This window comes from Oryzias latipes, chromosome 5 (assembly GCF_002234675.1).
Source record: "Oryzias latipes chromosome 5, ASM223467v1".
In the NCBI taxonomy this organism is placed as follows: Eukaryota; Metazoa; Chordata; class Actinopteri; order Beloniformes; family Adrianichthyidae; genus Oryzias; species Oryzias latipes.
Genome location: NC_019863.2, coordinates 11,105,953 through 11,129,502, shown reverse-complemented (window position 1 = coordinate 11,129,502; position 23,550 = coordinate 11,105,953). Strand labels below are relative to the sequence as shown.

The following is a 23,550-nucleotide window of genomic DNA, read 5'->3' as shown; positions in this document are numbered from 1 at the left end:
TTTCTGGCTTATAATGCTATTCATATTAAAGAGGGATTGTAAAATCCTCTCTCCTGTTTAAATTGTGTTGTTTAGAAGATGAACTAAAAAAATGGAGTATTTCAGATTAATTAAATCATTTGTTATCGTGTTTTAATTTTTTCTAAGCAACGTCATATTTTTTTTAGTCTTGAAGGTAATTACATTTTGAAATTACCATGTAAATACTGTTTTATGTTGGCTTTTTCCATGAGTATAAACTAAAAGTGTTGTCTTCTTAGACAAATAAGGGACTACTACCAATTTATTTTGAGAAATAGAGCATAAGATATGCTCCACATGATGGTGTTTGGCAGCTTTTTTAGCTTGTGTGGACCAGTTATGCTTTAGGATTATTTTATCACGGATCCATCAAAACAAAAAATAAGTCATTTATATGTTAATGAAAAAAAACTTTTCATATTTTAAATTTGTGGTTTGTTTGTCAAATGTGATGCATATAAGAAATCCTCAGAGCTTCTGTGCAAGTAATCAACTTTTATTAGAACAGTTAAAATAAAAGTAATTTCAAACTCTGTAAACTTTAGTTCAAAACTGCTTCCGTGTGCAATCACAGATCTTTTCACAGATGATAAAGGCAGTAAATTAAATAAAACTACAGCAAATACTGTGTTTTGGCAAAACCATGTTTGCCAAATAATGGTTAGGAAAATTATTGTGAAAACAACTAAAAAAAAAAGAGTTTTTGCTTGTGGTTTGTGCTTTGTAACATGTCACAGACTGATATGCTATCTTCAAGATATTGGCAGAAAAAAAAGAGAAACTGAACTCTTCATTTGAAATCAGAAAAGATGAAGTATAAATGTTTGTTTTTTTTGCATAACAAATCAGCAAGAAATATGTCAGTTACTAAAAAATACACAGAAAAATTAACACTTTTTGTGGAAATACTAAAAGTAGCAGGACATATTAAAAGGTGATAATTTGGTAGTTCCATTAGAATACCAACTTTTTGCAAAATACAAAGTTTCATAGAAGAATTTTCTGAAAGAAATTAATTACAGGAAATGTATGGAGTTATTTTTGAGCCTTTATACCAAGTGCAACACTCACTTTTTTAGCGTAAAACTTGAAATATCTAGTGTGGTCAAAAAAATAATTTGGACTTGAAACAGAAAAACAGACGTCTGTGATTGGCTGGCTTGGGTGGCACATTTGTAACGCGGTGTTCTGCTTTGTTTCGAGTGCAGAAGAGAGAGAATTTAGTTTGGATTGCACATATTTTTAAGTTTCAAGTGCAAACTTTTTGAGCACCCAAAATTTTTAATGTTTTACACTGAAAATAGTGAGGGATGCGCTGGAATAATAGCACAAAATATCCCTCCATAGAAATGTACCTATGGAGATTTGTGATGCAATATGACACTATCCCACATAAATTTAGATTAAAGTCAAGTTTGAAGTTCTAAACAATCTGAGAACAAACTGTAGTGTTATTTTATCAATCTGTACCATGTAAAATATATTTATTAGTTTATGTTTTGTATAGTCTTACTCTGAATGTTCTACTGTAGAAAGAATTGGCTCAAGTTCTTTCCAAATAAAAGCTCTTTTTACAAAAATAGTTTGAGTGGATATTTAAAAACCAGAACCCCTCCAACACTGACTGACTGTCGTTCTTCACTTCATGAAGCCTCTTTTCTGAATGGCTTCAAAACCAAAAAGAAAAAAGAAAAAAGAAAAAGGGGGATGGGAAACATACACGGGATGTTAGTTAAGACTCTTTACTGAATAAGACTGATATTTTACACTAACAAGGTGTTGGTCTCTGCTTGAACTGAGATGTTTGCTTTTTTCCCCTCAGTAGAACGGTGTGAAGATGGCTGGAAAAGATCAAAAACTGCTCATCTTCCTTTAATTATGTATTTACCTCATGATGCTAACTGTATGCAGAGATACTCTGATAGTGATAGAAAGTAAAAAAAAAAGGCTAAAAACGTCAGCAGAATGAACAGCATTTTTTTCTGATGGTGTTTCTTCGTGCCTGTCTACCAACTGTCAACCCCTTCAAATCAAGACTCCGCATGTGCTCGTCTAATGGTCGTGAAAGCCCGGCATGGGGAACGGCCTGGCGAAGGCTTCAACCCGGAGTCGCAGGTCTGCAATACGAGCCACCGTCTCTGGATCCTGAAGGAGGAAGCTCTTGAAATCTTGAAGCTTTCCTGCAGTTGAAAAACCACAATGAAACTTTTCATCCAAGGTCATTTCAGGCTATTTTAGGTAGAAAAAAAAAAAGCTGCAGCTACAACTGTCTCCTTCTTCAAAGCAGACTCACCAGTCTTCTTCTTGACATCCAAAGCGATTTTGAAACCCTCATCTAGAAACTCCACCACTTGAACAAAATCATCTTCTTTGAACTGTCGGGAGGTCAGAGCCGGAGCGCCTAAGACCAAGAAAATACAACATTCACGTCGCTGGATACCCAAAAAAAAAAGACTTTTAAAAATAAACATTAGTGAATATCATCGCTATGAAGATGAAGAAGTGAAGTGCAGCAGAGCGCTGCGGTGCAGGTAAGAGTCTTGCCTTAGGACAAAGACGAAGGCTGCTGCTTTAAATTTGGCTCTTGAACTTCCTGACAGATGATTAAAAAGCCAAACATGTTGAATAAATAACAAACTGCTTGTGGCTTAATTTGTAGCGGACCATTTCAATGTGCAGAGCTATGAAGAAGTGAAAAAGAAATCGTATGCAAAGAAGAAGACAAAAGAGAATCCAAAACTCTGAACAGCAAAGTGGGAAGATCCATATCTGTCAGATTATTTCCAGATTACCGTGCGCACGTGTCAAGTCCATTCAGCAATAAGCTGCTCCTTACCGAGCCGGAGGCCCCCGGGGGTCAGGGCGCTTTTGTCCCCTGGGCAGGTGTTTTTGTTGGCAGTAATGGATGCCAGCTCCAGCACCCTCTCAGCCCGGGCCCCATCAATGCCTTTGGGCCGCAGGTCCACCAGAACCAGATGATTGTCTGTCCCACCTGGAATATTCAACATTTAAATCAATGAAATCCATTCTAAATGAGGGAAAGGGAGGGGCAAAGAGGTATGTCAGTCATCTATTGTGCAAGTTATCCTACTCAAAAGACTAGAAGGCATGTAATGCTCATCATAGATTTATCAGGAAATCACATAGTTTGACTTTTAAGGTATTTCTTTGTATAGCGGTTCAGAAAATATGCATTTGGTCAATCAATACTTTCTAATGCAACTCTAATTTGCAATGACAGAGGTCAAAGGTTTCCTGGATTCACACTGTAGCTGCTATTTTGGTCAATGCTTCCGTGCAGATCTTTTCAAGAGCTGTGATGCTTTGGGGCTGTTGCTGGGCAACAAGGACTTTTAACGTCCTTTACAGATTCTCTATTGGATTGAAGTCCAGAGAACAGGGCTAGACCATTACATAACCCAGAACTGCTTTTTACATAGCCACTCTTTTGTTGTGTTTGGGATCATTGCCATTTTAGGAGATCCGGCCACATTTCCTCCTCAAAGCTCTCGCTGATGGAAGGAGGTTTTTGACCAAACTCTCATCATACATGGCCCCAGTCATCATTTCATTCGTACAGATCAGTTGTTCGGCCCCCTTTGCAGAAAAACTAACCCCTGTGCTTCAAAGTGGGTTTGGTGCTTTTGGGATGAAACTCAGTATTCAGTATCCTGTGGCCCAAGCTCTATGAAGGCCATTGACCAGATCCTATTATGTTCTGGTCTGTTTTCTCCCCGATCTCAAGATCATTTGCTCTCCACCAGGTTGAGATCTATCATGGAGCTCCAGGTGGAAGGAGATCGTCAATGATCTTGTATTTCTAATACCGGTAATTGCTCCAACAATTGATCTCTTCTCTCCAAACGGCTCGCTTATCAAAGATTGGTTTGTCCCAGTCTTGTTCAGGTTTTCAATCTTGTCCCTTGTGACCTTTGACAGCTCTTTGGTCTCGATGAGGAGGTTATAGTCTGACCATTTAAGGGCGTAGACAGAACATCGGTTCAAACATGTGACATTAATACAGGTAATCAGTGGATGATGAAAGAACTTCTAAAAGAAGAAGTAACAGGTCTGTGAGGAATAGAATTGTTGCTTGTTTATAGGAGGTGAATCCTTATATTTTGCACCTTCATACTTTTTTCCTTAAAAAGAAGAATGATGTAAACATACGAGGCAAATCTGATAACGTTAATAATAATTAGTTAACACCCCTCACATCTACAGCAGATCACGTAAGTCTATTGTAACCGAGGTGAATATAATCATGAAAAAATGTGTTTAAATTCTTTTTTGTTGTTTAAATAAAACACAAATAGTAGTAGGAAGTACAAACTGCAGAGTCTGTATATTTTAGAGCATCTTTTGAAGGCTATACATCAAAAAAGAGCTGATAGCTGCATATTTAGTGTTTAACAGGATTCAAATATATGCTTACCTCACAAAGATACCACTTTCATCACATTTATATTGTTGACTGACAAGCAAACAGTGTGTGCATTAGGGTCTGCAGCACATCATGAATTTGAATGAAACTCTCCTGTAAGTGAGTTTTTGAACATTTCATTTGAACTTTTATTCGTTTTTTTCTCTGCAGTGAATCCACCACCCGCTCTAATTAAAAACTGGGTAAAGATGCATAAATGTATGAAAAAAGGTGGATTACCTGAAACAAGTGTGTAGCCTTTGTTAAGAAGAGCGTCAGCCATGGCCCTGGCGTTCTTCAGTACTTGAACGATATACTCCCTGAACATGGGAGACTGAGCCTGCAGACGGTAATGAAAGACTGTTGAGCGCTTTTATTAGCAGAACAAGAACTAATGAAAATGTTAAGATCCCTTATTAGTACCCAACACCAACACGCTTCCATTACAACATAAAAAACACAAACTGCTGCACAAGCAACCCGTTTTTTATCAGAAAATATCAAGGCAGGGTGCTAAGCCATTATCTTTGCGGTGCAGCTGAGCTGACCTGTCTGAGGGCTACGGCCACACCAGCGATGGCGTGGTTATGAGGTCCGCCCTGCAGGGAGGGGAAAACGGAGAAGTTGACCCTGTCCTCCAGGTCGTACAGGATTTCCTTCCCTTTCTTGTTCACTGAGCGCACCCCTTTGCGGTAGAAGATGAGGCCAGCCCTGCAGAGAACAGCCACCAGCGAACAAAGACCTTTACCTTTAATGGCTGTACTCCGTTTGGGCTTTCGGGGTCACACACGCTCTACCTACCTCGCTCCTCTGAGGGACTTGTGTGTGGTGGAAGTGACCAGGTCGGCGTGGTCAAAGGGGGAGGGGACAGCTTTGGCTGCCACGAGGCCACTAATGTGAGCCATGTCAGCAAGCATGTAGGCGTTGATATCTGTGCAGAGCTGTTCCAAAAAAAGGTGTGGGAGGGGTTAAAAACTTCATATAAATAAGGAACTGCATAGACATCATTCAACTGTACAGCAAAAAGACATTTTAGCATGTTTCTTGGCATAAACTGTACATAAAAACACTAAATGTAACTAAAAATGATGTGTTTCACCTTCATTTAGTAAGAAAAATGCCAATAAATTCAGATTGATTTAGCAGATTAACATTTAAATGTATTACTCTGCACCTATTAGCCATCCATGTCCAGCAAAAGCAGAAGATACTTCAGAAGGATGAATTACACAGTGAGACAGACTGAAGAGCCCCAAATATTATGGCAATACGTCCATGCTTTTGCCTGCCAACATTTTCTGAGAGAGGAAACTAGCAATAAATAGCTTGTTAATATCCAAACTCTTGCTGGCAGATGACCAGAATAAGTCTTCACAACGTTCCAATCAACATGAATTATCACGAAATCCACAATTTCTCTCATTTTTAAAGAGGATCTGTTGATTTTATAGAATAAAACAGGAAAGGGGGGTAAAATAAAATAAAAATTATGCTATTTAACCAACGACTGTTCTTCTAATGTTAATAATAGATGAAACACGGCCACATGAAATAGCACAGCAAATGAATCAGTGGGTTCATCGTCTAACACTAGTGACAGGGAAGAGATGTGCGCCTGTTCCGATGCACAGAAAGCAAGCAAGGAGATTTAAACGGCTCTGTTTGTTTATGAGGTGTCTCCTTTCACCTTCTTGATGCGGGCATAGTCAATGAGGCGGGCATAGGCACTGGTGCCAGCGATGATCAGCTTGGGCCGAAACAGCTTGGCCGTCATCTCCATCTGGTCGTAGTCGATGAGTCCTGTTGCAGGCTGCAAAAAGGGAGACCAGAAGAACAGGAGAGGAATATGAGATTAGCGGAAGTGCAGGCATCAAGGAAGAAGGGAAGGTGAGAAGATGAAAAAGGATTGTTAGATATCTGAAGATCAAGAAGCATCTACACAGAAGTGATGTTTTTTTCCCATGTGAGGCTAATTTGAAGCAGCTGCACCTTAAGCACTCTGGGTGACTTTAAAGGGAAATGGGATCTATTTTAGGTATAAATTTACACCTATCATATTATGGAGAAAGATGGAGCAATTTCAGTAATGCACCCATACTTATCCCAATTCAACCTTTCAGGGGTCTGCTCGGCTACAGTAATGAGGCTGAACAGATCAGGCTGGTGTCAAGACTCCCTGCTCCTTTCAATAAACTGGGCAATTTGGGAAACATGTTAGTTAATCCATAACACTGACCACTAAGTCTCACGGAATACGTCTCATGTGCCACCCTCCTACATTTGAACCCTCCAAAACAGACAAAAACCACCAAGAATAAGGGCGTCAGAAACAAAGAAACGAGTAGAAAAAAAGAGGAAAAGCTTTATTTATACAATCTGATCATCTTTCATCCAGAGAGTACATCTATAGATGCCCCCTCGTTCCATCAACTTGCTCATTGTGAAGACAGGGCCAGTGTTGCTGGCCAGCGTGTCGATTTCCCATTATCTCTCTCGCAGAGGATTTCTGCCTGCCCATACATCAGCAGGTTTGGACATGCACGCTCCCCATGCCATCTGTCAGCTCCTACCATCGTCACCAAACTACTGTGAGAGCCTCAAATACAATGAATATACCATAAACCCATTTTGCTAACAAGGAGGTAACAATAAGGACAAATCTTTCAGCAAACTTATATTAAGCCTGGTTTACTGTAATAAAACAATAAATCCTTAAATTTCTTTAAGGATTTGGACAAAAACAAGCGGTGAACTTTTCTCTGAACTGATGCTTTATTTAACCCATCGGAAAGGTCCGCATATATATATCTATATATATATATTAGGGCTGCACGATATGAGGAAAACTCGCGATATGCGATATTGGTGATTAATATTGCGATGACGATATAATTTGCGGTATATAAACAACCAAAAACATAATTTCCATTTCAATGCAACAGTATAAAAATTATACTCCAAATGACCCTTGTCGACATAGGAGGCAAACATCAAACATAAAAGGGCTCATTTGATTGATCAACAGCGTAAACGGGTCCTTCCGATTGGTTAAATGCATAAAGGGATGTATTTCATTTATTCAATATTTCAAGCTGCCATGAGTTTGTTTTGGGACATTTAACCCTTGTGCTATCTTAGATGACCCCACCCTTCCATTGATGTGTTCTCCCTACCATGACAAAGGTGGATAAAGGTGGAAAGATTTCATGTAATCCATGGACACCAGTGAAGATCACAAATCACTGAAGGAAAAAGGTTCAGTGCACTGTCTAGTGGGTCTAGATGACCCCACTCCCAATGGTAAAGTGCCTAGGATAGCACAAGGGTCAAGGTAACCATTTATTGCGATTTTCGCCGTCTTTTGCGGTATGCATATTGCACAGCTTGATGTCGCGATAACGATAAATTTGCGGTATATTGTGCAGGCCTAATATATATATATATATATACATATCGCCAAATATTGACTGCAACTGCAGCGGTGGAGCGGCGCGATGTGGACTATGTATTACATGCTTCACCACGTAACAAATAGTTCGCTTTTTGTGAGAAAAGCGATCCAATTTGAAAAACAAAAACAAAAACAAGAATTAAGGACCAAAAACTGGTTAATGTTTATTTCTTTTGTAAGTGACCATGGTATAAGCGGGTTAATGGCCTTCGAAGTGTGCATTATTACTTTTTAACGCACTTCGCGGAAGCAAACTGAACCGTCCTCCGCAGTTCAGGCTTCCACGGTGTGCGTTAAAAAGTGATAATGCACACTTCGTCGGCCATTAACCCTTACGTAACTGTATGTGCACAGTATGTAAGTAGTAACTGTTGGACTGAAGTTTTAGATGTTTCAGGCATTCCATGGCAGGAGGGTTGGGCCCCTAAGGCCCCCACTTCCGACTGATGCTACACAAACCACACACCACTAGCACCTTTTGAGCTCTCCTGCAGGTGGTGGGCCCGTGGGAAGGACCCCGGCCACCGGGTGCTTGCTTGCAAGCCCCAACCCCAGGCCTGGCTCCAGGCATCTGTTTTTGGTACCTCATGAATGCCTCCCTAGAAAGGTGTCCCACCAGGAGATCCTGAGCAAGTCCCCGGACCCGTTAAAGAGACGACATCTCTTGGTTGGCATGAAAACGTCTTGGGACCCCTACCCCAGAGGAGCTGGAGGAGGTGGCCGTATGAGGACTGTCTGGGCATCTTTGCTTGGACTACTGCCCTCGCGACCCGGTCCCACATGTTAAATGGGTGTTACATGGATTTTGTGTTTGTGCATTTTCATCAAGTTACAAACTTGTCTTTTTATGCTAATTATACTATACTTATACTAAACGATGTTCCAGTTTTTATCTGTTTGTGACTCCAAGCAGTCCGAGTCTGGTTCCACTGGAGCTTTCTCAGTAGACTTCCCTCTCCACTGTCACGTTTGGGTTCTTCATTCCATTAACGTTTTCTTCAACTGACTTGTGTACAAAGTTACAGAGCTTTAGAAGTCAGCTATTAACGAGTAAATATATTTCTATAACATCAAAACAATGAAATTCCAAAACAAGAATTAAACATGAAAACAAAAAAGAGACGTTACTTACATTTAACTTGTAAGGCATGGACTCAAAATAGATGGATGTTGCAGAGATCCTCTTTACATCAGACATGTATCCATGGGTTAGACTGGGATGAAAAACCAAAACAGAAGTCAACAACGATGACATATTTTTAGTCAAATTTAAATATGAAATAAAACATACAAAGCTTTTCAGAATCTCCAGGACAAACAATGATGCTAACCACCAAAGAAACAGGAGCAGCTTTGAGTGAGAAGATACTAGAAAAAGGTGCTAGCATGACGAGAAAAAAGGAAAAAGAGAAATAACTGACTGTCCGCCGTCAGGAAGGTCCAGCCCCATGATGCGGTCGTGGGGGTTTAGAACGGCTGTGTAGGCTGCAAAGTTAGCTGGAGAACCAGAGTACGGCTGGACGTTGATGCCCCACTTTTCTGGGTCCAAGTCAAAGGCTTCCAGAGCTCGCTTTTGACAAAGAAGCTCAATTTGGTCAACCACCTCTGCTCCACCATAGTATCTAAAGGAAGGTTTGCAAAGAGATAAAAGGAAAAATAAAATAAAAAATCTAAAAGGAAATAAACAAAAGGTGGAACATTATTTATTTATTTCTTACATCCCTAAAGTCTTTTGTTTTCCTTGTCAGGGGTTTGCAGTAAAATTGTTTACACGGTCTTATGTGCCGATAACATAAGGATTAACTGGATGAAAACTGGATCCATTTATGCTCGGAATCTAAATGCAGTAGTGAGGGTTGTGGGTCTGCTCCCCCTGACTGTCCTGTCATGCTCCTACCATCAGCTCCACATGGGATTAGCCGTTTTTTAAATTGCTCTAGTTCTGTGTCTAGTTATGCATAGCAGCTCGGGTCCTTGGATAGACAACTTAACCAAAGGTGTTTACTTAGCAGAGGGAAAAAAGAGGTTTAAACAATCAAAGCTGTGAGTGAAGAACTAAAACACACTTTTCTTCACCTAATTAGCTGAAGAATTTGCTGCAAGCTACAACTAGAATGTATGACAAGACTATTCCTATTTAAAGTCGAAAGCAATAAATTAAACACAAAAAATTTTGGAGCTTCTTCATCATCTGCACAACAAAAGCAGAGATAGTTTACTGCTAGACATTTGGGTCAAATTGAATAAATGGCTGATTTTAAAACCCAAAACAGAGCAGTGTTTACCCCACAGTTAAACAGCAGGAATGGACCTTGATCATCGTTACTAAACAATGATAAAGGGACATTTTCAAAATAAAAGCAAAAAGTAGATATTTCTAACTCATGTAACTTGTTGGGCATTTTCTTTGGGAAAAAAAAAAGTATAAACTTGGTGGGAAGTTTAAAGTTTAGGCCATTGCTGTTCAGTTACGATGAAAAATGTTATGCTTAGTACATCTGTAGAGAATTTCTCAAGCACTACGTGTAAAAGCAGGATCTGTGAGCTGAAGTGTGTCAGAAAGAGGGCTGGCTCACCTTCTCCCCGGGTAACCTTCAGAGTATTTGTTGTTCAGACAGGAGCCTTGAGCTTCTAGAGCGGCTCGACTGCAGAAATTCTGCGATGAAAATTCACACACAAACAAATGCACACTTGGATCAATGACCAAGAAAGGACAAGGACAGCAAATTAAAGTGTGTTAATTGATGGTGAGAAATCCCTCCTTTAGCTTGAAGTAATCATTAAAGTATTGAACCTCTGGACTTGGATAGACTAACACAGCACTTCACAGTTCTTCCTGATCCACTGCTGGAGAATAAAACACAGTACACTCAATGTTTCTACATGTGTTTAGGTTAGATGCAGACTTTTGAAGAAAAGAACAGCCTGTTACAGTCACAACTTCCATCAGTTTTAGATCAGCATCAAACTTAACGGGTTTGCAGGGGGAAAAAAAAGACCTTTATCCTAAGAATTTCATTCAGTAAAGTTGTTTTTTTCATATCAGGTAAATGTGACAAAATCAGAACCCAGGGAGGATGTGTGTCCTTTTTTCTGACTCTTAACTTACTATTACTCACCCACAAGATCCATTATGAGAGCTTATACATTTCTCATAATGGATAAAGTTATAAAAAGTTATATACTCTGACCCATCATCACTTCTTAAGAAGATTTCAAAGTTTTCCGTGCATAGGTGAAAACAGCTCAGGCTTTTTTATTCCATGGCTACAACACTAATCATTTGCCACAGCCACCATAACAACCACCGTTTATGAATCCACTGATAAGAAGATCTAACAGAAATGTACACAGACAAACGTCTTCTTCACTCTCTCCTTCAGCTGCTCGGTGAGTGCGCCGTATCGGAGTGTTTATGCTAATGCTTCACCTCAGAGCAAAGGGGAGATCAAGGGAGATAACAGCTCCAGTGACAGCTTTCTTCTGCTTCTGTCTGTCATGCAGACAAGTGTGCATATATTAGGATGGAAGATGCACTTGCCTCACAGAGTGTGTGTGTGTGTGTGCGTAGATGTCATCATGCAGAAATGTCTGTGTTCTCATTCAAAGAGGGCCTACCCGACTGTCCTGTGATATTCCTTTAAAAGCGCGAGTTAAGGAGAAGGTAGAGTGAAGATATCAGTTAAATCTCACACTAAAGCAATGGGCCTGTGTGGAAGACGGACTGATATATACTAAAGACAACACAGGCGGAAAACAACAGCCAAGTACGAAACCTTTTCCTGCCTTCTGATGAGCAAAACTCATATTAACACAATGTAAAACAAAGGCACTTCTTTTGTTGAGTAAAAACAGGCATGAAATTCTTCACAGCACTTTTAACATTTTTAACATGCCATTTATTATATTAAAACTCATTGAGTACAAGTTAATATATTTCTAGGACAAAGCGGCCAAAAAAAACCTCAGTAAAACAAACAAAATAAAATGATCTGAATATCAACCTTAACCCCTCCACTGTGGATTTTTTACTTAATCTTGCATATGTTGGCCTTTTATAAGACTAACTAAATACAATGATACAATTAAAAAATATGTACATCAATTTTTCTCAACGTCTTTTCTTTTAAAAACTAAGAATTACAGCGAGGAAGTGAGCAAGATTAAATTTAATTGATTTGTAACCGTACAGCCGTAATGCTTTGATAAATATTTGTGACTTTTTTGGGGGGAAATCCTTTGGGCAGGACTTTTCTTTGTTTTGATAAAGTAAATAAACGTTTTTAAAATCCAACATCTACCAATTGCAATTGATTTTGTTGCCAGATTCTTGACTTTTTTAAAAGCCAATGCATAATTAGCAGAAAGAGTTTAAATCTGTAATTCTTTTAAACTTTGGATACATTTACTTCACACTAAAATAAAATAAAAATTGTTTTTGAGATTTAAAAATAAAAAAATCAACAAATTGAGTGCAGCATCTCTGTGGGTCACACAGTGGAAAAGTGGACTGCCTCTTTGTCATCTGGCTGTGTGACTACAAGCATCGTTTTCAATGCACTTCTTACTGTTCCCGTATCAGCTGAAAGGGTAACGTTTTAAAAAACAAAGAGAAGTCAGCTGAGGAGGAAGGTTATCTGAGCTGCAAAGGATGTCTAAGGAACGTGGCAGCAAATGGAGGCAGCACTTCTGTATCTTCCTTAAATTATCTTAAAATCTTGAATTTACTTTTGTTCAAGAAATGTTTGTAACAAGTGTCTACGATTATGATTCTTCTAAACTTCCCAGATTTCTTTGAAGTCTTTTCAATGCTTTGTTGATCTCCAGTTATTTTTTGTTTTCTAACACAGTGTATAAAAGGTTGTTCCTAATTTCCCAGATTATTCAATGCGCTAAATTCGCAAAAATAAAATAATAAAATGATATCCCCAAAAAAACCTGTCAAACCTAAGGCTAACATTTTTTTCTAAAGACTAGTTAGTTGCCAACAATTTTAAACATCCAATAGCTAACTGAAAGTAGCCGCGGTTACATGGGCAGAATATCTTGATCGGATCACTGGTCGGGTTAAAATTCACCCGTGCACATGGGCACAGAAAACCTTTTTCCGATGAGAACAAACGTTCTCATGGCTCACACTTTCGGTCGAAATGAATAATTTGGGCATGAGCAGTAGAGTAAAATCACTCGGATGAGTAAATAAGTCCAGTTTTAAAAAACCCGCTGCCACAGACAGACAGCATGTGCAGCAGCTCCGTAATACGAGACGATCTTGCAAACGTGCTTTTATTAATGTCATGAATATTATGAAGCGCCTGTTCGCTCATCGTTATATTTAATCCGTGTGGTCAGTGCTTTTTTGTGGAAGAACGAAGCTGGAGAAGGGTTAAGACAGGCTAACACGCTAACATCATTAGCCTTGATGGACAGAAAATCCAGGACCGTGCGAGAAACGCAGCAATCTGCAGCTTGGCTGCACGTAAATGTCTGGGAATAACATCAGCCTTTATTTTGTCGGGACACAACTGGAAACACAAATCCACGTGATTGAACAGTTTCTGTTTACTGTATTTCTGCTCTGAAAAGTTCACAAACCGCCCCAAAGCCACTCTGTGAGGTAGCGGCCCGAGCTCTGTTCGAACACGGTTCCTCCTGAGTCCTGCAGCCGCTAACCCAGAACGGCGGGACGGCTCGCAGTCTGAATTCTCCCACACATAACAAAACAACAAAACGCACACGTAAAAAAGCACCCCCCCCCCCCGACACAAAATTATTAATCCGGCTGCTCTGCTAATTCGGGTGCCAGTGGACCGAGTGAGTGCGGGGGGGCACGAAGCGCTCCTGCCCCGCATCTCCCTTGTGAGGGGTGTAAGAGAGGGGAGAGTCAGCGGGGCGAGAGCGGGGCGAGAGCGGGGCGAGAGCGGGGCGAGAGCGGAGCGGCGCTTTTCACGGGGCGTCCGCAGAGCAGCTGGTCGGTAATTTCTGAGCTGAAAGGCTTTCTCTCAGCGAAACACCGTCTATGCATGACGTAAACCAGAGCAGTAGTGACACACGATCGGAATGACCGTTTGCATGCCCCACGATCGGATAGACGACACCTATCTCGATGGGAAAAAAATTCTGATCCTGTCCAACACAAAAAGCCTTCAGCTCTAATCTGTTTGCTCAGCTGTTGGACAGAACAAGTTTAAAAAAAAAAAAAAAAAAGGAAAGAAATTCTGATCCGAACGAGTCTGACCGGGGCAGAGTATTCCGAACGGCGCGTTTACATGACGCATTTTCTTTCCGATCAGGCGTTCATTCCGATTACTTTTGCCCATGTAAAAGCGGCTACTGATACCTCATGTCTATCCTTTTTATTTTTGCCAAACTTGCAAAACGGAGGCGCCCTTAGCAACCTCACACGCCAAAAGACAACGGATGTACTGCCCATTTCTGCAGGATGAGCGGATCCTTACACTCTATGCATTTCATAGACTGGACATTGTGCTAAATGAACAAGAGTTTTACATCACACGATGGCTTGAGTGTTTAGAAAAAAACAGGAATTGGTTTAGAAAACCCTTGACATCCATTGTGCAGCTGCTGTACCTCAGAAGCAATGAGCTCCAAACCACGGCACTGCCGGTCCTTCTCCTTCAGCAGGAGAGCCCACATTTCAGGGTCATCCTCAGCCAGGCTCTCCTGACCGGTCCAGGAGCGATCTTCATCCGCAGTGCAGGTGGCAGCGTGGGATTGCTGCAGACGCACACTGAGGCGGACAGGGGCCCGCTGGCACAGGGGCTACAAAACAGCAAAAATAACAGTGAACAAAAAGGTGAACACAAGATGATTGGGGATCACATCAGGCAAATAGTTAAACCTTAAAATAAGCCAAAAACACATGAAACAGATCATTTCTCCAGAAGAAAACTATCGTATCACATTTGGCAACACCCAGATATGTTGTACTTGACTGAAGGGGGAACTTGAAGTCATCCTGAAAGCCTTTCTTTTCCTCTCTAACTCCAATATGTAGGGTGGTATAATTAGCAGCCAGTGTGTTTGCATGATACCAATAATCAGTTCTGCTCCATCAGCACTTCCACCAACTGGGGGACTGACTTCAACAGCCGAGGCATTGTAGAGAACAGATTCAGCATTTCTTGCTTATCTAATCTGTAATGGGGGCCGGTAAGTTCTGCTGCTGCAAACGCCTGATCACAAGAGCCCACAGTCAAAAAATTTTTACTGACTCTTTTGAAAATCTGAAATCCACACTGTGGTCAGTTCTGCTTCTCTCCCTCTCTGCTGGCAGTTAGAGAAGCTGCGTTTTCCAAGATAAAAGCACAAAGCGTCTCCATGCAAAGGAAAAGGTTCAACGAAGAGACCAAACAGACCAACTGCACTTAGGAAAACCCCGCCTCTTCCTAACTTTGAATGAACATTTATGATGAGTGAGACTTTGATCAGATCCCACCACTGGCTGTGGTTTTCATGTGTAAGGCACTGTGGCGTGAAGGACTGCTTTCCTTTAATGGGATCATTAAAAAGCAATTAAAACCAGACTTAGGACCAGGTGAGAACATCTATAAGGGGTAAAACACTTGCTCTTTAAAATATTGCATCTTCTCATCTGAAACACCGGTGGGTAGTTTCAGCCTGAAAAAGTGGTGTTAAGGGAATTCAACCATCATTAGGTCTCATGTGTTTTATCTAAGTAACCCCTCCCTGTTGGGTTACTGTAAAATGTGAGCAGTTAACAGGTTCTGCTAATTTTTATAAAGGTCTGTCATGACCATTGATGTGTATTACTGGATTGGCCGTCACGTGATATACGACGTGACACACGCGTGCCGTTACTATGCATCAAGTCTTCCAGAGTGAAGAACTGAGGAGGTCCGAACAAGTACGCAAAGAATCACAAAAGGGGGGACACCGTGTTTTCCAATCAACAGCAAAAACACTACCAACAAAATAATCAAACTGAGAGAAATCATCACAGGATAGTTATCACATTTTATTAGAGAGAAATCTGGCTGGGAAGCATGACGTCTGTGCTAAAGTGGGTGCTAGCGAGTAGCATGCTAGTTTGGTTCTTCGATGTATATTGTTTATTAATGTTATTAATGTTCAATGTTTTAATATTTTAAAACATAACTGATGTTATTCAAACGGATTTACGTGCCACTAGCACAAAAAGGGATGGAAGTTCATGTTGGCCCCGCATAATTTGTGCAGCAAAGATGCACATTGCTAGTGCATTGCACGCACATATTTTTAAGTGCGTACAAGGCAGAAAGAAACTATACGCAAGTAATTTTTGAAATAAGTGCGGCCAGTGTTGAATTTCTTTCTTTCTTGGCCTCACTCACCGAAGGAAGCTGTGCCCTGAAACTTTAACCTGACAATATATAGGCAATATCATTGTGTTTGGAATCTTAACAGTTACGTAGGTGTATTTGACGTTATGATACATGTTCTTAAGCATAACCTTTTTTTTTCTTGTTTCAGCCAAAGATGCCAGCTGAGAGGAGGAGGCTTATTTTTCACAAAGGACTATAAAATTGTCTATTTGAATGAAAATTTTAAAAGCAACTGACAGGTATTTTTTCCATGGAGGTAACACAAAATTAGTAAAAGATAATAAAAGTTGTAGTGTCAAACTGTTTTTTTTAATTAAAATCGATTTACAGATTAACCTTTAGAGATAATAATTTTTTAAACAAACCACGATATCCACACTTGAATTTGAGCTATGTTTTATGAAAATCAGTTCAGAAATAAGTAAGCTCGCCTCAATTTTGTGGTTCATGCCTCCTTGTCCCAAACTGGAACAGCAGGGCTCTGCTGACATGACTCAATGCATGGCAATGGCGCCTGCATGTGCACCACACTGATGGGGCTGAAGTTGGCGTCTGATTTCTCTGTTTCCACTTTGACAGTTATGGGTTAAGGGAAAATCTATTTCACATTTTAATGGTTCCTACACAAAACCTAGTTTACAAATAAAGCTTAAACCAGGTGCAGATATTTTACAGACTGGTCCATAAAAATATTGTCTGATATTAATCCAGTTCACGACCTGAAAAAGGTTGGGCACCACTGCTTTAGAGGATTTTCAGAGACAGCCTGGGAATGAGAAAACAAACCAATACCATCAATATTGAGGTATTTGACCTCTAAAATGAGCGCCATCAACTCTTCAAACCTGTGAAAACAAAAACGTTCTAAAGAAAAACACAGATAAATGGCATCCTGTATGTTCTCAGTAATGTAAATGAAGAAGTTCTAATATGGCCTGCCTGTTAAAATGCTTCCAGTGTGGCAGAGGGTACGGAGGTGACACACGCAGGGAAGCAACTTACACATAATTACATTTTCTAACAGTCTGCAGCCTGGCCTTATGTCACAGGTGGCAATAGTGAAGGTGGAAAAGGAAAGAGAAGCAGGGAATACAGGTCGAGTTGCCTCAGAGGACACCTTTGTTACCAAGAAATTAGATGGGTCATTAAAGCTTGACATGAACTGTCCTTCGCTGTCTGTGTTTCTGCTTGGGTAGATAAAAGCCAAGGAAAGGGACAGCCAAAAATATGCTGTTTTGGAACTATTCATAAAAGCAAAATGTGTACTGGTAGATTTCTTTTTTTAACGCCTCCACTTAAAGAATTTCCCCTTCCACCTCATTTGTTGCTTATGCATCTTAGAAAACACATCTTACTCAGTATGCCTGAACATGTAGAAACTTTTTTTTCAAATATCATATATATGGCTTCTAAATGGAAGAGTTCAAGCCTCCATCAAATAAAAGAGTCCTTGTTGCTCAGATCTGTATTTTCTGACTTCATTTACAATCTCTGATGATTACAGGAGATTAATTGATAAATACAAGTGAAAAGGTTCCAAGAAATATGAGACTCAAGATGAAAGCACCAAATATGTCACAGAAAAACTATTTTAAGATACAGATTACAGCTCTGTTTGAAGGTGAACTTCATAAAAAAAACACTCTGTTGTAAGAAAAAGGGAGCAGAAAAGGCCACATCAACTCACGTGCTGAGTGGGAAACAATAGCGAGGTAAGAGATGTGCAAAGATACATTATCTGGACGGCTCCCTCATTTCTGTCAAACCTCAACGCTCTCCAAACAACAACAGAGGAAAAGGAAATGGAAAAAGGAAATCATTTCATTAATTCCTGTTCTGTATCATTTTTGCCCATTTCCCAGCTAACTCCTGAGACGAGTTTTACAGATGACTGCCGTCCATCAGTGGCTGCGACACACAGCAATCATCACAGTAACACAAGACAAACAAACAAGACACGCGCCAAAAAAAAAAAAAAAGGGAAGAGAAGCATCAACAGACAGTAATCCATCAGGCTGACACTTGGATGTCCATTTGCTGTCACAGGCTAATGGCTGAACTGTCCATTACAAATGGGCCTAGTATTCACTCTAGGTGACAGTAGACTGAGAACAGTGGAGATCCAAAGTGACCCAAAAGGTCAAAACTGTCTGGGTCAAATCTTTGTCTTGGTGAAGTTCCTAAATGCTCACCAAGTCAGGGGGATGAATCTTGAATCCTGTGATCTTCTCACATTAAATATTGGATTATAATGCTACTTTCGCACCAGGCTTGATGATCACTTCCAATAAAAAGTCTATGTTAACTCAAGTATATGTGTGTTTTGGGCTGCCACATTCAAACTATTGCACTCATGCATCACTAAGCTGCATTTAAGTTGTTTTAATGGCTCGTGGTGGCTAGCTAAAGTATCTGAAATAACTGCTTGTTTCTTTTATCTCTATTTCTATTATTTATCTTTTTTATAGTTTTTTTGTTTTTTTCTGCCATTTACATTTACAATAAAAATGTCATTAAAAAGTAGAAGGTTTTCACAATTTTAAACATAAAAAACGAGTTTGACATTGAAATCATTGTTTTTGAGCTCTGTGCAGTTTCTTTACTTTTTCAGGATCAGAGTTTTGGTGCTTCCATAAAACAATAATACAATTGTTTTTGTTGGGCTTCAACCCTGGCCACTTCACTTAAAGAAGGCTAATACTTTCAGCTCAAACTTCATCACTCGCTTTTTAAATATGTAGGAAAAAGAAGCTCCTGGATAATAGGGAGCTTGTAAAGTTGCTTCGAGAAAAAGAATGCAATTGATCATTCTTTCACTTTCGCTGCTCCTAATCTTTGTGTTACAAATCATCGCTTACCCTACCTGAGCTTATTCAATTTTTTTAACCGTGTCTTTTTTCTAAATTAGTTTAAGTTTAGGAAACTGTCCAATTTTCTTACTCCAATGCGTCTTGTTGGCCTCAGTCTGCCAGGAAGACCTAAATTTAATAGAAGCAATAAAAAAGCAACAAAGTCAGTGAATCACACTAATCCAAATCCTGTGAGGACACATGCTTTTCATACTGATCCAAAACCGTCCCGTCTTGTGAGCACATCACAATATGTTTAACCACTTAGCAAAAACAAAACCACAGGAAAACCATGTGAAGTCTTTTTAACAGAAATCACACTAAAATCGTAGTCACATGCATTCTTACGAGTCAACCCACGTACGGGTGCTGCAGCTTTTTCCAGGCCTGTGGAGGGTCGTAGACAGGAGCGGCCACAGGTGTGTCTTGCAGTTCCCTTGAGGCTCCTGCAGCCGTCTCCAGGGATGTCGTAAAAATGGAACGTATGATTGAGGTGCATGTGGCAAATGAATCGTGAAGTATTCGTAAGGCGAATGCAAGTTGCTCATCCTTATCAAGAACAGGGGATGCTGTCAAACGGTTTCCTTGTGACGCACTCTAGTCATTCGTAAAGTGCTCGTAGTGGCCCCTTACTGACGGCGTGCAAATGCTAAAAAACCCAGGGTGTGCATGTGACAAGCTTGATAGTATACTCACACAAACTACACTAATATCGTAAATTCTAACAGTCAGGCTTTCTTATTTGAACAGCACAAACGAGCTCCTTGTACAGGATTTTTCCATGCACGTTGTGTGGAAACATCCGCACAACGTGCATGCATCTCACCTACCTCCTTGGGTGTTGTATAAGTCTACGCTACAACCACTCGTCCACAGCATGTCCATTGGTGCATAAACATTTTTGGCATGCAGGATAACCAAGCAATCTACAACTTTGAAATTTTCTGCAGGCCACCTGCATGCCCCGAACAGGTTTGCCCCTTTTTTGCCCACAGGCAGCTTGTATCCATTCGTTAGGGTAACTGTAACTAAGACTTTAGGAAGTGCATGGAAAAGTAATGACTACTAGGTCTGAGTTCTTGCAACATACTAAAAAAAATAAAAAAATAAAAAAAACTGTGTTCAAACTTGACACAGTCTTATCATATCGGAGAAAATCTGTAGAATTTACAACTCCTAAATGGGTCAAAAGACCAAAATAGAGCTGCTAATCAACCGACCTCTGTCTGACACCTAACTGATCCTGCAGCTGATCAGTTATGAACCTGTTAGCTGAATTTATAAAGGGTATGCACTGTGTATGAATATTTTGTCAAACTATGAAGTCCTTAAGTCTGCCTTTGCATGACAAAATCTTCTCAGATACAATTCAGCAGATTTGCTGGTACCGGTAAATATAACCTCTGGGAAGCTGTTGACGCAGGCAGAAGTATAAAAGCTGGTCCAATTTATCTACAGTATGACTTCCTCATGATAAGCTGTTAATATTCATCCTCGGGCTACTTGAGAACCTTTGAGGCTCATTCTGCACCTTGAACATATCTGGATAGAAATATTCTGAGTCATTGTTTTTTTAAAACATTTCACTGTCTCCATTTAGTGCAGAAAAAAAAGGGAAAGAAATAAGTTGAAGAAAATAAGAAGTTGAATACACTAACATCTTTATAATCAGTTCACTGATTACGTATAACAGGTGGGTAATAAACACAACATTCAAATGATTATAACAGCTAATTTCCCATTATAATTGCACTAATGAAACTCATTCTCACGACTACAGGAGGGATAACAGGATGCAAATTAGGTGTCAGTTCAGACATCAATGTAAAAAAAAACGTATTCTCACATATATCCGTGAATCTACAAACAGTTAGAGCACATATTAAACAGATGCAGCAAACATATTGTCACATTAATATGTTAACTCTCTTGCTTTTGAGGTTGAAGTTCAGCATAACTCTCATAAAGAGTAAAATAACCAGACAATCAATATCTAGCATGTAATAATAACTCTTTAATTCCATATATATTTGTATTTTCGTTCTAAACAAATAGGCTGTTAATTCTTCAAGAAGTTTTTTGTTTTATTTATTTTTACATGTGCTTCTAAAAATACCATTTATATACAGATTACATTATTAAAAAATAGCAAAATTGTCTATTTGGTGAAATTGTTTGTCGATTTGATTAACAAATGCTTTTTTCAAAAACACTTGGTGGAAACCAGACTGTTAGTTTACTCCAGTTTCCTCATGATGACACTGAGCGCTTAGTGTTGCATCATTGCATAAACACAGCACAGCAGCAGCTACATAACTTAACTAACACTCTAAGCTAGCCGGTAGCTTTTAAGCTAACATTCCTCATAGTGGAAAAAACAACAACAATGTAATGAAAAAAAAGAAGGGTCAACCAGTGGCGTATTAGTGCAAACCGTGTCCTTTAAATCACCACACAACGAATCGTTACGAGCCAATCATGTGGTTACTTACTTCGCTTCCATGACAAGTTAGCACGAATCCAAGCTAGTTCGCTCGTGCAGCAGCGCCGATAGTCACCAACACCGTAAAGACATTTATGGTTAAAGTTAAGTGTGCACTTACCCGCGTGAGTTGTCTCAGAGCAAAAGTCAGCATGTTTAGGGTTGCAGGATCACAGCAAGAAGCGGCACTCCAAACACACCAGGGACACGCACGGCAGGCTGCTTGACGTTACCGCTTACGTGATGTTACGTTCTCCTGCCGAAAGGGTCGATGGGAAGAGTAGGCCGTTCGTGTAACCAATGATTGCGTGTAACTCACTCAGTTAAGGAAGTGATGTTTTTTTTTATTTCAATTTAACTAATTTTGCCATCTTAAAACAGTTATCTTAAAATACAACAAAGGCAAACATTTTGAATAACTAAAGCACTGCCTGAATTTTTACTTCAGAAACGGACCCTTGCCATAACTGTAGCAATAGAAGTTAACATTTTTTATTATGTTTTTTTAAATCATATTTTTTATTCACCTATTTATTACATTTATTTCTTACAGTTTTTATTATATTTAGCTTTAATGTACAGTGCTTTGTTAAAGTTTTATTTGCGTTCTTTATTAATAAAGACGATAATGATGATATCTACATAAAATACGATTTAAAGAAATATTTAGAAACCAGGCTTGCACTAATTTCATACAATTCACAAAAGACAAAGGAAATAATTTAGAAAAATGTTTTGTAAATACTTGTCAATTGATCTTGTTATTTATAATATATATATTGCTGAACAGTGTTGTAGTTGTTAGCATGTGCTCTCAGTAAACAGGTTCTTGTTCCATTCCAATCTCAGCTGGGTCTTTTCATGTGAGCTTTGCATGTTCTAACTGTGCATGCATGGGGTTTCTTTAGGCACTCTGGCTGTGTCCCACAGACCAAAAACAGGCTTCATAAGTTGATTTGCTACTCCACATTGTCCTTGAAGTCGGGGTGGACCCATAATGGACTTGTGAACTGTTCGGGTATAGCCTGCAAATGCCTGTAGTAGCTGGGATAGGCTTCAGCATCCTCAGTGAGCCTGCACCGTTGGAATGAAAGATGCATGGATGGAATGCTAATAATAAAAAAAGACTGCCCATTCAGAGGCTGAATCAGGAAGCATGCAATACCTGAAACACATGCTTTTTTTTGCATTTTCTGGCACCTTGTCACTTTACAGCGTGGGATAAGTCACTTTACTGTATGTTGAAGGGCAGCATGTGGACAATTTTAACAATCTGTCAATTTTATATTTACTCCTGCGGGTTGTACAGCAACCATCTGGTTCCTGCATATGTAGGCTTATTTATTAAATTAACCTATTGTAATTTATTATCTATTCTATTTATGCTGTATTTTATTTTGCTTTTTACATTAATTTTTATGTTTAGATAGCACAGCTTTGTTGGCAATTTTAAACTTATATTATTCTTCCGCTCCTCGTCTCTCCTTCATATCTATTGTTTAAAAACCCTCCCCTACAATTTTACAAGTATTTTACAATACGTCATATTATATGTTTATGTATGTGACAAATAATATTTTAATGTGAGATAGATACAAATTCCCTTTGATACAACAGGCCCGAGGATTGATATGATCCAGGCATCTATATGTAAAGGGTTTCGGAAATAATGTTGACATCAAAACAAAACAAAAAGTCAGAATTAATCTAAGTTAATATTTGTGAGGGGAAAAAAACACATTCTAAGTACTTTTCAATTTAAAATAACTTTTTTTTTAGTCCCACTTTCATTTTTTGATCATCTTTAAGTGTGTTCAAGTGTCTGGTTTATTCTTTGTATCTCATCAGCTTGATTGGTTGTACTTTGTTAATGTTTAAAAATAATGTCATGTATATATTTTTTCAAACAGTCTGAAACAAGACCAAAACCAAACAAAAGATGCCTAAAGAAATGAAACATCAAAGATGGATGGATATCC

The 23,550-nt window shown here is 39.4% G+C and overlaps 1 protein-coding gene across 1 annotated transcript; it reads right to left on the bottom strand.

The window, feature by feature from the left end:
* Positions 1–496: 496 nt before the first annotated feature.
* Positions 497–21,825, bottom strand: shmt2 (serine hydroxymethyltransferase 2). Its single transcript, XM_004068690.4, has 12 exons — positions 21,693–21,825; positions 14,487–14,678; positions 10,472–10,551; positions 9,317–9,517; positions 9,028–9,109; positions 6,132–6,254; positions 5,246–5,385; positions 4,993–5,155; positions 4,685–4,784; positions 2,858–3,013; positions 2,315–2,422; positions 497–2,201 (listed from the first exon to the last, which is right to left on the bottom strand). Exons 1-12 carry the CDS (start codon positions 21,723–21,725, stop codon positions 2,074–2,076), a joined length of 1,506 nt encoding a protein of 501 aa, XP_004068738.1. The 5' UTR covers positions 21,726–21,825; the 3' UTR covers positions 497–2,073.
* Between the last annotated feature and the right edge of the window lie 1,725 nt (positions 21,826–23,550).